At 34.6% G+C, this 13,950-nt stretch overlaps 1 protein-coding gene across 2 annotated transcripts in view; it reads left to right on the top strand.

Annotated features, from left to right (window-relative positions):
* Positions 1–13,950, top strand: part of LOC148950824 (hematopoietically-expressed homeobox protein HHEX-like) — a 42,546-nt gene that overhangs the window by 27,292 nt on the left and 1,304 nt on the right. Inside the window, exon 4 of one of the 2 annotated variants that reach the window (XM_089090025.1) lies at positions 13,526–13,591. The exons of the other annotated variant lie outside the window; for it this stretch is intronic. Within the exon in view, the coding sequence (XP_088946151.1) occupies positions 13,526–13,576 (51 nt within the window). The 3' untranslated portion in view covers positions 13,577–13,591. Of the gene's footprint in view, positions 1–13,525; positions 13,592–13,950 lie in introns of those variants that run through there. 2 annotated transcript variants of the gene reach the window in all.

Here is a 13,950-nt window from a genome sequence, read left to right as displayed (position 1 = left end):
TTTTGTTAACTAAAAAGAAAAAAAAAATCCAGTATAAAGTAAATGTAATGTTTCATTTAAGTGTTTTTTTTCCAAGTGTTAAGTGTTTTTTTTTTTCAGTGACTCTATTTCCAAGCATTAAGTACTATTATTAGGTTAATGTAGTGTTTCAATTAAATGTTTATGATGATCGCTGATCAAAGTGTATTTTTCGAGGGGTATTTTACAGGGGGCATTTTCTGCGGGGGATATTTTCCAGAAGGAGGGCAGTAATCACCGAGAGGGGGGGGTAAACGCCGGCCACCTTTTTGCCAGAAGAAAGATCACAGATGTGCGTTTATTTATTTTTTTTTTTTTTTTTCCAGGGGTAATCATATCGACCCAGTGGTCCTAGATAATTGGGAGAGGTCTTTTCATTAGAATGGAAATCTAAATATTCTAGTTCCCTTTTTAGGTGACTAAAAACACTGGAGGGCAACTAGACCCCGTCCACCGCTCATTTTTTCACAAAATCACCCGATCAAAATTTGGGATAGTTTTGTTCAGCAAAGTCGAAAATTATAATAACTATGTCTTTGAGGACGACTTAATTTCCCACAGTCCTTCGGGGAAGGGCTGCAAGTTATGAACTTTGCCCATTGTTTACATATAGTATTGGTTATTGGGAAGTATACAGACGTTTTCAGGAGGATTTTTTTTGGTGGGGTGTTGGGGGAGGGGGTTAAGTGGGAGGATATGTCCATAGAGGTCCAGTGGTTGCTGAGGAGTGTCGTTCAATAGGCATTCAAAAAGCTTCTTTTCCGGTGACAACCAGTTATGTTACTCATACGCCTTGTTCTCAACTTGAAATAAGCAAAAATTCAGAATAGGATGTGGAACCCAGCACATCTACTTCAGGACTTGTTCCCCTATATGCGGGGCCAAGCATCACTATTGACCAGATTCAGGTAAACAATCCAGAAGAGTCGTCCTAAGATGATGAAGACTCTGAAGGATCTCTGAAAACTCTGAAGGATCCTGTTTTTCTGAGAGAGAAAAGGCAGAAGAAGAAAATGTGTTAGGTAGAAAAAGGCGCAAAGTACAGCGACAGCCAGCACTGCAAAAACAGCAGTTTCCTTCTAAAGCCAAACCTGTAAGAAATAGATTTTTTTATAAATGGCTTGTTGATACTGACATATCAAATACTGTGATAATATCTAAATAAAATCCTGACTTAGCTTACTGTAGAGTGTGTTATAAAGACATAATTGGATGTGTGACAAAAATGAGGCGCCATCTTAAAACAGACTTCCACAAGAGCAGGGTTCAGAACAATCAGACATCGAAGTGCAGTATGAAAACTTTCCCAGATAACTACATGCTGAGTCTATAATTGAAGCCAGGTTGAAGCTTGAGTCGTCTTGGAAGACATTCCCATTACAAAAATGGACACTTTAATTTCAGTCCTGAAAAATGCTTTTGGAGACTCAGAACTTTGCAAAAGCTTCAATCAGGGCAGAATTAAAACTAGTAGGATAATTAGACACGTCATAGTCCCTGCAAAAAGATACGTGCTTTCTTGTGGAATGAAGAAAGCTCATATCTCTTTAATACTTTACTAGTCTACCGATAAATCTTGGCAGAAGGTCTTGGTCCTTATAGCAAAGTATAGAGACCTCAAAGATATAGTGCGAGAAGACTTTCTGGGGCTTTTGCCAGTAAGTGATGCCAGTTCAGAAGGACAAAAACGTCTAATACCTTTGATGGGGTTTGGCTTTGACAATGCCAGTGTTAAAACTGGACATCAAAAAGGTCTTGGTTTACTATTAAAAGAATATGTGCCAGATTTGTTTGTGCTAGGCTGCACTAGCCATTCTCTTGCTCTCTGTTCTGCATATGCAGCTAAGAAGTTGCAAGATAGAATTGACATTTTTATTCGTAACGTAGTTGCATAGGTGGCAAATAGTTCAAAAAGACAGGATGAACTAAAGAGCTACCAAAATTTCTGTCATGTAGAAAACCACATGCTTTTGCAGACTTCAAGTACGCGATGGCTCTTTGCTCCCCCTAAAAAAAAATTGGGAAAAAACTAGCAGCTTTAAAACTGTTGCTCGTTTTAAGTGTCAAATTTGCTCTTTACTTTCAATTCAATTCAATTTATTAAATACTACAATAAATACATAAATACACTTAAGCGCTAGAGGTCCCAAGAAGCATAGCTTGTGGAGGACCTCGTATCAATCACAAAATCGACACAAAACAAATCAGGAAAGGAAAAAAAATACAACAATATCTCAAAAATATAAACACAATGCGAGAAAAATCAACAAAAGAAAACAAAACAAACAACTGCTAAACAATAACCTTTGGCTTAATTTTATCCAAACTGAAAATGTCCTGTAATTTATTAAAATTCCAACCATTAATAATATTATTAAACAACGAGGAAAAGAAAAAAAATATATGAAGTAAAGCGGAAAAAATAGATAAAGCAAAATGAATAAAGAAATAAAGAAAAAAAAACGAAATTACTTCAAGCCTTAGAGAATATTTTTCTGCAAAGGGAAGAAGGGTTTTTGATAAGAGAAGGATCACTGGGAATAGAGTTCCAAAGAGCAATTGCTCTATAAATTGGTGACCTCTGAGCTACTAAGGATACTCTTTTAGGCAACTGAAATTGGTGAACAGAGCTCCGAAGCAAAGTCTCGCACTTACGTGTTGATGCTAGATCAAAGTAGGATAAGATATTTGGAGGAAGCGAGAAATTGAAGGCTCGATGAGCTAGTTTCAGCTTCTGCTTCTTGATAACCACATCTAAGGCATCTAGACCTGTATCCCTGTTAAGATCAGCTGTAGGATAGAGTCGGGGAAGGCGAAAAGTTGCCTTCACCGCTCTATTCTGTGCTGTTCGGAGTTGCCGAATGGAAGAATAGTTAGTATTGCCCCATACAGTACAGCAATAAGAAAGATAAGGAAGGACAAATGAATAGTAAAGATGCATTAGATCGGGAGGAAGAAATTGATTGGCACGATGAAGCATAGACACTTGACGAGAAATTATAGAATGTGTATAGGAAATATGAGTTTCGAAAGAATGAAAACAATCAACGTGCACACCAAGAAGTTTAACACAAGAGCACTGGGGAATTATATCAGTGCAATAAAAATCAAAGATTGTTGGAGATGGTTCAAACACTTGGTATGGGGTTCTAAAATGAATAATGCTACTCTTAGAAGTATTCAACAGCATCCCGTTCTGCTCACACCAATCACGCACATGGTTGGGCAGAAGCTGAGCCTTAGCAACAGCAGAGGGCAGATCATTAGAAACCCCCAAAAAAATACTATCGTCTGCAAACAAAACAGTGTGGGTATCAAGGTTGGAAGATGGAGGAAGGTCATTAATATAAATAAGAAAGAGGAGTGGTCCCAAAACTTAGCCTTGAGGTACCACTTTGGAAACCGGAGCTAGATCAGAATACTTCCCATCGTAACACACAAACTGAGATCTATTAGACCGGTAAGATTTAAACAATTCAAAAGGCAATTCCCTGAACTCCAAGTAGAGAAAGTTTTCCCAGTAAGACAAAAAGATCTATCATGTCGAAAGCTTTATAAAAATCAAGAAATAGTCCTAGAACACAACGACCCTTGTCTATGTTAACACGCACGAATTCTGCAACGTCAACTAGAGCACCTGTAGTAGAGAGTTTAGGTCGGAAGCCATACTGGTGATCAGACAGAACAGAACCGCTTCCAAATGAAGCACCAGTAGACAGGAATGAAAAAAGCCTCTTATGCACAACTTTTTCAAGCAATTTCGAGAAAATTGGGAGAATTGATATAGGTTTATAATTTGACACTAAGCTGGGGTCACCCTTCTTAAAAAGAGGGAGTACTTTTGCAATTTTAAACGAATCAGGTATACACCTTTCGAAATAGATAGATTAAAAATATGGGTAAGAGGTTCAACAACATAAGAAGAAACAGACTTAAGCACATGGTTTGTTAGTCCAAGCGCATCAGCTGTGTTACTGCTACTTAAAGAAGAAATAAAATCACAGATCTCTATGCTTGTACAAGGAGTTAGAAAAATACTTCTCTCAGCTGGTGAAGATTTACCTAGTTTAGGAAAGGAGGGGGTCTTAACAGTTGGTAGGGTGGTAAAGTAAGAGTTGAAGGCACTATGTACAGCTGCTTTTTCAATAGTTGGACTATCTGCATTCTTGAAGGTAGTAGGCTGTTTCTTTGATTGTTTCCTACGAGATAAAGCTTCATTAACTACACTCCAACTTTCTGTAAATTACCTTTGCATTCCTGAATTTTCAACAAAAAATAATTCTTCTTAGCAAGTCTAATTGTTAATGTTAATACATTCTTATAATGCTTATACTTTGATAAATCATCAGGATCAAGGCTTTTGCAATCCAGCTTAAAAAACTCAGACTTCTGCATTGATAATTTCACAAGACTAGGAGACATCCAAGGCATCTTGGGTTTATATTTACTAGAAGATTATACTAGGGGAAAATTTTTTTCAATTAGTGTTGTCAGCCGACTCATTAATGAGGCTGAAGCCCTATTAACATCTTCAGAATTCATTACTGAACACCAATCATTAGCACTAAGATCAGACATAAGGTTATGAACATTGCTCTGACTATAAATTCTTGAATAAGACTCACCTCTGGTATCTTCTTGGCTCAGCATTTTTAATTTGGAAACAGAACAATAAATTGGAAAATGGTCAGAAAGATCAGAGAAAATAATACCAGAGGAAAATTTAATATCGTTTTTAGAAGACAGAAAAATGTTGTCAATCAGAGTTGCAGAAGATCTGACTGGATCAACACGAGTAGGAAAGAAATTGCAAGGAAGAAGGCCAGAGGAAGAAATAGATTAAAAAAAACGGTCTATTATTTACGACTGGATCAAAAATCTTCTCAAGATCTGAACGTCTCACAACATTAAGATTACTTCTGACAAAAAGGGATATACCACCAGAGTACTTTGTTAGAGATCTAGTTGAGTGGTATGCAGTAAAACCTGGTATGTCATACACAGACATATCATCACTTTAAGACAGCCAGGTCTCTGTGAGACCTACTACATCATAAGGGCAGTTGATACCACCAATATATTGCAGAACATTATCCCATTTGTACCTTAAACCTTGCACATTCAAAGTAAAAACATTGAAGTTTTTAACAGAAGACATTGATGGCAGCACTTTTTCAAAGTAATGTTGATAAGAATGGTAACAACAATCAAATCTAGAAGAGAAAGTTTAGTTAGGAAACAAAATGAATCTTGAGTATCATCAATTTTCATTATCTAATATTAGGAAAAGTGGTGAAACATATAAAGCTAAATTAGTGTGGACAGGAAGAATACAACATGGAAAATAAGTTAAAAAAAACCAACTGCATGTAATAATTTTGATGACAAGGGAAAAAGAACAAGCCAAAGAAAAAAAAAATTGGCAAAAAAATAACTAAGCAGATGAAATTTTGTTGTAAAGAGAAGCGTTATGTTAAGCAGCACTAGTCATTCTGGAACATTACTGGCAAAAGATTCTTGCAAAACAAGAAGGGCATTAATGTCACCAATGGATGATATTTTGAGTACCCTACTTCCACTTTTAACAAAAATATCACCATTCACAGCCCATGCATTATTCCTGCCACAATGAGCTTTAGCTTGTGAAAGTAAGGTAAGCCTAGGTTTGGTCAAAGGCTCATTAATGACCACACCAGATCCTTTCAGGTCCTTTTTATTTTTGAGAAGCAAGAAACGTGCTCTCAGGTTGCAGAACTCAATAATAACCGGTCGATTTTTATTACCAATTCGTTTTCCAATACGTTCCACAAACACAATGTCACTGTTCAAAAGACTAATGCCAGGAAACTTATCTTGGCAAAGTGACAAAACTTAGGTTCAGGGTTGTCAAATGTAGTATCCTCAGGTAATCCAAATACAATGAGTTGATTTTTTAATTCTTGCTGCTTAAGTTGATCAGTTTGAGCAGCAACATGATGAGCAAGATTTTTTTCAATGTCTGCAATTTTACCAGAAAATTCTATTGCTTGAAGCTGTGTACTGACCATCTGTTTAATGTCTTCCTAAGAGGAGCCTGACACCAGGTCCCTTACTGCCAAATTAAGGTCAACTTTTTCATCTTGCATAGGCAGACCAAGGGATTGAACTTGTGACTGAATACTCATGGTAGCAGTAGAAAGCAGGAATTTAAAGAAATTTTCTTCAATGGACTTTGTCATCTTCTTCAAATTAAGAATATCTGTCTGAATCTCAGGCGTAGCAATGGCAAGATTACTTGGGTTAGCAGGCCTAGAATTAGGAGCAGCAGATTGGCTCCTGGTAGACATTCCGAAGAAGCAATATGAGAAAAGCACAACAGAATACAGAAACTAAGCAAAATGCAGGAAGCAAGCAGATGCTGAGTAGGAGCAGGATTTTTGGAAATTAGTAGAAATTGGAAAGAATCTTACTCTTAAATTCCCCTCTTTACCGTAGGGGTATCGTTGGTTATACTTGTCAGTTGTAATAGGGACAACTGATGGACCCACTGGTACCAATAGTTGTTGTTTCTTGTTAAAAACCAATGAGATATAATTCAGCACATATGTCTCGAATTTTGAATCTATGAATCTTTGAGAAGATAATTTTTTAAAAATTTATCCATGCTCGTTTTTAACATAAGGAAAACGAGAAAAATAAGAATCCATTGTACTTCATAATTTTTCCAAATATAATGCTTTTGAAACCTTATCAAGTAAAAATCTGAGCCTAGTCAACGGCAAAATTGAAAAATATTCTATGCTTCCTGTTTTACCACATTTGCTCAGGTCAATTTTTTTCCCTGATATTTAAGGTGCTTTTACTTCCTAAAATCTATCAGTTAAAAATTAGATTCACTTGTTTTAAAACTTTCAAAAGGGAAAATGAATACACCCTCCAAATCTGCAGATATGACAGAAATGAAATCATTGAAGAATAAGAAGCTAGATATACAGTTAATATAATTTCTTAAATGCAATAGAAATAATTGAAAAATAATATAAGACTTAGTGCTTTTTATAATGATGTTCGCACTATAAATAGATAAGTCAAATCGGATGTAGGTTGGTTATGGAATTTGGTAGAGGGGGATCCGCTCCAGGAATTCTTTAATTGTTTGAATTTTTATCCTCAATATTTACTTGAAACTCCGATTATCTTATTTGTCATTGGAATGCCTAATAAGCGCTGATAATAATCATAGGCAGAGCAATCGCGCTGCCTAAGTAAAGAACGATGTTGGCACAATGTATTATTTTTTTTTCATTTTTTTCCCTTTAGACCAGGGCACTTCGTATAGAAGGAGTTGTCGTAGAAACTTGGAAAAGGGCTCATTCAATTGGAAATTAGAATGGCTAGTGCCCTTTTTAACAGTCGAAAGTGATTGAAGTGCATCTAACACCCCTTCCACGCCCACCGTTTCCCCAAACACATTCAATCAAATTTTAAGATAGCCATTTTATTTAACGTAGTTGAAAGTTCTGGAAATTAGGTCTTTGAGGATGACAACACCCTCACAGCCCTCAGGGCAAGGGTTGTAATTTATGGTACAATGGGTACAATGTATTATTACTCTGTATTATGTATTATATATAATGTATTATGTTCGAACGTTCGGGGCTACTTCTGCTCTTAAAATTTAACCAAATCAAAATAGTGTAAGTGCAACCAAGCTATCAAAGAAAGTAAACAGATTTTTTGAAAATGGTATCAAGCTTTCTATTTCAGGTCAATTAGAACAAGTGTGAAACTAAATTAAACACTACTATGTGTGTCCAGATTTTTAAATGGGTGTATGTTGTTGAAAATTGCTAAAAAAATTTCTCCAGAATACAAATAGCAGACCAAACTATGAAGTCTTAAGAAAAACGAACAGATTTAAAATATTATTTTCTTTTTCCATCAAAAGACTATGTAAATATAGAACGAACAGAAATTAATTAAAAAAAATTTTTCCACAAAATCAGTTTTTCAAAGAAAAGTAAAGAACTCCATTAAACCAAAAATAATCCAAACTCAAATAAAATGATATACCTATCTTTAGACTACAATTAATCAGCATCTATAAATAAATAAAACCGAAAAAGAACATAAATTGCAATAAATACCCAAATAAAAACCAAGATGATTAAAAATTAGCAGAAGTTGGGCTCAAAACTCCTATGACTTCCCAAGGCCTGAGAATAATTTGCCATTTACTGAAAAAAATACAGATGAATTTGCATTGTCAGTTTAATATACATATACTGATATTTAGTAATCAAAATGTTAATATTATTTGATTTATTTAAGTTATAAAAGTAAAATCATTTATATTGGAAATGATTTCCACGGAAAGGTGAATATCCAGGGTGATCTTAAAAATGATTAGAAGTTAAAGTCTGTTTTAAATGAAAGTAAGCTATGGAGAATTCTTCAGGCTGAATCTTCTGCAAGAAATTTTGCAAAGATGGAATTATCCAGAAGGAATTTTTTTGGGGAAGGGTGGGGGGAGTTTTACTTGCAAGGAAATTTGTAGTCATGGGAACTTTTTTACGTGCGAGGAATTTTTATGAACGACTTCTAAAACACCAGGGCTGTTAATTACAATAGGAAGATTTTTTATAAGTGCTAAAACTTTAGCATGAAGAGCAAGGTAATGAGGAGGAGCCAACCCCTTCATATGTGGAATAATTTCTGTTCGTTTTGAGTTTTAATGTTGCTCCTTAATTTCAGTTTAAAAATCTTGTTTTTTTTTATTTAATCCATAGTGAAACTAGTGTATGGATTGGAGAAAGTATTTTCTGCCGCAAAGCGACCAAAATTTTTGAAACAAGTTATCAAAACATGCAATTGTCCCTATATTTGTATCCCTTTGAAATTCCATGCAAAAACCTAATACTTAAAGAAAGTATTTTGCAGCAAAGGGTCTGCGTTTCTTTGAAATTCAGAATTAGAGAAATTTCATTTTACTTATTTGCCAAATGAATCAATGGGTAAATTCAGTAGATGGCCTAGAGAAATATTTTCTGGCAAGAAGTGCCGTCAAAATATGCAAACTACCCTGAACCTTGCTTTTATTTCTTTTGATTTGTTTCTCACACACATTTAGCTGTTTAAATCAGCATTTTAAAAGGCTGTTTTAAGCTGCGTGGCAACAAAAATATTTTGAATTGTTGGCAGTAAGAAGTGTCTTTTTCCCGTGCATTTTTATCCTATCGTACTTTTATTCAAGATGGCTTCTGATTATCAGAATGGGGGACGGGGGCAAAGCATGGTCTAGAGGGGGAAATTGCTACATCTCAAAACAACTATGGGCTTTGCTTAAGCACTAATGATTTTGAAATGACTGCATAAACTGATGACGAAAATTATTTTATTATCGAAATGTCTCTCATAATTAGTATGCTTTTCTGTGAAGTTCGAGAAGATGCTGTATAAACTTAATAGCGCATTTTTCGAAAAAGGAGTAGGAAAACGGAAGAAAACAACCATAAAAAAAGATGGCCGTTTTTGCTTGAACAGAAAGATTTTTGTCCCTTTATTAGAAAAACTGTTCGTTTTTTACGTAGAAAGTGGTGCAAAACTACCGTGGGTTTTCTAAAAAGTGTTACTTTTAGAGAAAAGTACTAACCATGGCAATCCTGACAAGAAGTTAATGAGAGACCAAAAGCTAATATTTTCAGATTAGAGACCCATTTGTTTTCTGGACTCAAAACGATGAAATCTTTAACGGAACTGCCATATATCGCTCTGAGGCATCTTAGCGTACTTACTACTACTTTATCGAGCGATCCGGGATTTTTTTTTATCGCCGATTATTTCACGCGAGGCAGTATGCCTGGACAATTACCAAAACGCTAGAAACCTGCATGTTTTTAAATGATACACTTTGAGAAAAAATGATGCTATTATTATCTATGTGGTAATAAACCAATACTTTCTTTAAACTGTGAGTGTTATGAAAAAGCTATTTTTTAACGAGGATAGTTGTTATCTATTTTACCAAAAAATGGAACAGAAACAAGTTTTCAGCTTTAGGTTGACGTGTTTTGTTTCTGTTCTATTTCATTCAAGCACTGTTTATTTTTTTTCCATTTCTTCCGAAAAACAGAACAGCTTGATAGCTATTACTATTCTTGATAGTTACAAGTTTATGAATTCAACAATGCCTACATTATGGCGAAATTGAAGGCAGTTGGGCGCACTCTTATATTTTAAGAGCGCTTCAAAAATTGTAATAGCAATAGCGAAACAGTTGATTTCTTCAAATTATTCAAGGAACTTCATGGCCATATCTATAACTGTACGTAAAATGCTTGCTAATAAACAAATTCAAAGCAAAGATAATTTTCAAACTTATATTATTAAGTTTCTAAATATTTTCCAATTGATATTAAATATAAAAGCTTTATTTAAATCAAAAATATATTTTAGATTGCTAAATAATATATAAATTGTATGTAACAGTCAAAACCATTTTTTGGGTCTAAAATGCAAGCCAGGTGACTCGTCTTTATTTTTCGCATTTGCAATTGAACCTTCCACAAATTCGACTGATTTAAGTATAATAAATTATAATAAATTTGTGGAATAAGACACGTGTATAAGATGGTTTCAGCCCGGATATTTTTGCTGAATACATGTTTTGTGCAAATTTCTAATTACAATTGGCCATTAGAATTCTTAGGCAGTAAACCTAAAAATAAGTTTAGAAATAGGGCTAGTTTTAACTAATGATAAACTATGTCAGTAAAAAATGAATAAGATTAGCTTCAATTTTTTTTCAAAAAAATGAATATTTTCTAAGAAAATTAACAGCATATTAGGCCCATGCCTCATTCTTAGTAATGAGGGGTTTCGGAAATTTACAATGCCTACACTGAAGCGAAAGTTAAAGACTGTTATACACACTCTAATCAGGGTTGCCAACTGCCGACGTCAAAAAGAGTGCAAATCAAGGCCAAAAAAGATTGCAAGCTGTTAAAAGTGTATGCAAGTCAAAAAGTTTGCAGCCCTTTTCACGGTTCTGACCATTTTTACGCCATTTACACATAATTATCGGTGTATTTAAAATAAAGTTAGGAAATCAATTTCTAAATAATAAGCTAGATAATGATTATCGCTCTTTTTTTTAGCTTAAAAGGTAATGCTCTGCTTGAAATTTGCAGGTGTTTATTTTGATTGCTTTGATCTTTAACTGAACTATAGTTGACTGCATTCAATGTTTAGTTAAAGTTTCGTCTCTATTTTATCCAAACTTTTTGAAACAAATGTAACAGGTCCAAGTAACTAGTCGTGAACTGTAGCTGACTTCACTGAAGTCAAGTCAAGTACCGTACCCTAGCACAGCGAAAAAAAATGAAAGGAGAAACAAAACGAATTTATCAGCCTTTCAAAACAGCACACAAAATTGCGTGTAGGTTCTAACTCATGTAGATAAACTATAAATTAAAACTAACAATTAAACGAGTTACAAAATATTCAAGAATTGGAATATCTTAATATTTTATATTTTATTCTTGTAAGCATAGTGTTTAAATAATAAATTGAAGGTTTATAAGTTCCATAACACCCTACAGAACAATCAAACAGTTCGTGGTAACGAACTGTAAGTAGGGAGCGAGCCGGCTCAATGGTAACTGAAACTCTAAAAAAGGGAATTTTGATACCAATAGATACATCAAAAGAATCACATTTTGATTCTGATTTCAAATATATAAGTTTCATCAAGTTTAATCTTACCTATCAAAAGTTACGCGCCTGAGAAAATTTGGCTGATTTTCGAAAAAAAGGGGAAAAGACCCTTTAAAAGTTATAGAACCTTAATGAAAATCACACCATCATATTCAGCGTATCAAAGAACCCTACTGTAGAAGTTTCAAGCTCTTATCTACAAAAATATGGAATTTTCCATTTTTTGCCAGAAGAAAGATTAAGGATGCGTGTTTATTTGTTTTTTGTTTTTTCTTTCTTTTTTCTTTTTCCCAGGGGTGATCGTATCGACCCAGTGGTCCTAGAATATCGCGGGAGGACTCATTGGAACTTAAATTAAAAGTTCTATTGCCCTTTTTAAGTGACCAAAAAAAATGGAGGGCAACTAGGCCCCCTCCCGCGCTCATTTTTTTCCCAAAGTCACCGAATCAAAATTTTTAGATAGCCATTTTGTTCAGCATAGTCAAAAATATAATAAATGCGTCATTTAAGATTATCTAAACTTTTAAAGTCTTCATAGGGAGGGCTGAAAGTCATAAACTTTTACGAGATGTTAACTTATAGCATTGGCCATGGGGACCTGACTGAATAGTAACCGACACTCCCAAAATCTAGAGGTTGATGCCAATAGATACATAAAAATAATTGGATATAAATTCTAATTTCAAATATGTAAGTTTTATCAAGTTTATCCTACCCATCGAAAGTTACGCGCCTGAGAAAATTTGGCTGATTTTCGAAAAAAGGGGGAAAGACCCCCTAAAAGCTGTAGAACACTAATGAAAATCACACCATCATATTCCGCGTATCAGAAAACCATACTGTAGAGGTTTCAAACTTCTATCTACAAAAATGTGGAATTTTGCATTTTTGCCAGAATCATGGGTGCGTGTTTATTTGTTTTTGTTGTATTTTTCCCAGGGGTGATCGTATCGACCCAGTGGTCCTAGAATATCGTGGGAGGGTTCATTGGAATAGAAATTAAAAGTTCTAGTGCCCTTTTTAAGTGACCAAAAAATGGAGGGCAACTAGACCCCTCCCACTCTCATTTTTTCCCAAAGTCACCTGATCAAAATTTTGAGATAGCCATTTTGTTCAGCATGTTCGAAAATATTATAAGTGTGTCTTTTAGGATGACTTAATCCCCTGAAGTTCCCGGGAGGAGGGCTGAAAAGTATGAACTTTACCCAATGTTAACATATAGTATTGGTTATTGGGAAGTATACAGTACAGACGTTTTTGGGGAAAATTTTCCTGGTAGTGGGGGGGTTGGGGGTTATGTGGCAGGATCTTTCCATGAACAAGTTTTCATGGGGGATGGGACATTGCTACAAAGGGGACGCCGGACTTCCCAGCATTATTTAACAAAAGATGAGAAATTAGATATAAAAAAACAAGTTTTTCAACTGCAACAGCAGCAACATCAAAACCTTAAACGAACAGAAAACATTACATATATGATTGGGTTCACCCCCTTGTCAATACCTTACTCTTTAAGCCAGATATTTTTTAGTACTTTCATAAGAGCTATTTATTCTAATTAACGGCCTTTGTGATTAAGCGGTCATTTTTAAAGAATTGGAACGAAATTCGAACTTCCGCTTAAAGAGCAAGGTATTGACTAGGGGGCGAACCCCCTAATATACGTATTAAAAATACATGAATATAGAAGTTCGTTACGTAAGTTACTTCGTTTTTTACGTATATTTATTACTAATAAAAACGTTCGTAAATATTTTTATTTATAATAAATTTTAATTATTTTTATTTATAATAAATTTTTTATTTATTTAAGGTTAAAATACAACTGACACACAATGGGCAGTCTAAAAAGCAGGCAAGTTAAAACAATGGCATATTTGTTTATGCTCTTTTCCTATGTAAGAAAAGGATTATTTGCTGTATTAAGTACTATTACTATGTTAATATGGTGTTTCATTTAAGTGTTTTATGATGATCGCTGAAAAAAGTGTGAAAGTGTGTTATTTGTGCCTTTCATTTATATTATTTTACTGTGTTCATGGCCGTATATTTGGCTTTAAAATACAGTTATCTATCTATCTGTCTAATATGCAGAATAATTGTACCGAACACATTTTGCATGCAGACCCGCTATACTTTATCCCCCCCCCTCCCAATGTGTAAATCTATAGCCCAAATTTACTTCTACAGTAACAAAAAACTGACGAAAAAACCAATGCGTTCTCGTTCTCAAATCTA

Source organism: Artemia sp. Qi Xiang Cuo, chromosome 6 (genome assembly GCF_049724085.1).
Source record: "Artemia sp. Qi Xiang Cuo chromosome 6, ASM4972408v1, whole genome shotgun sequence".
NCBI lineage: Eukaryota > Metazoa > Arthropoda > Branchiopoda > Anostraca > Artemiidae > Artemia > Artemia sp. Qi Xiang Cuo.
The sequence above is the reverse complement of the archived record's forward strand: the minus strand, read 5'-3'. Positions and strand labels throughout refer to the sequence as shown.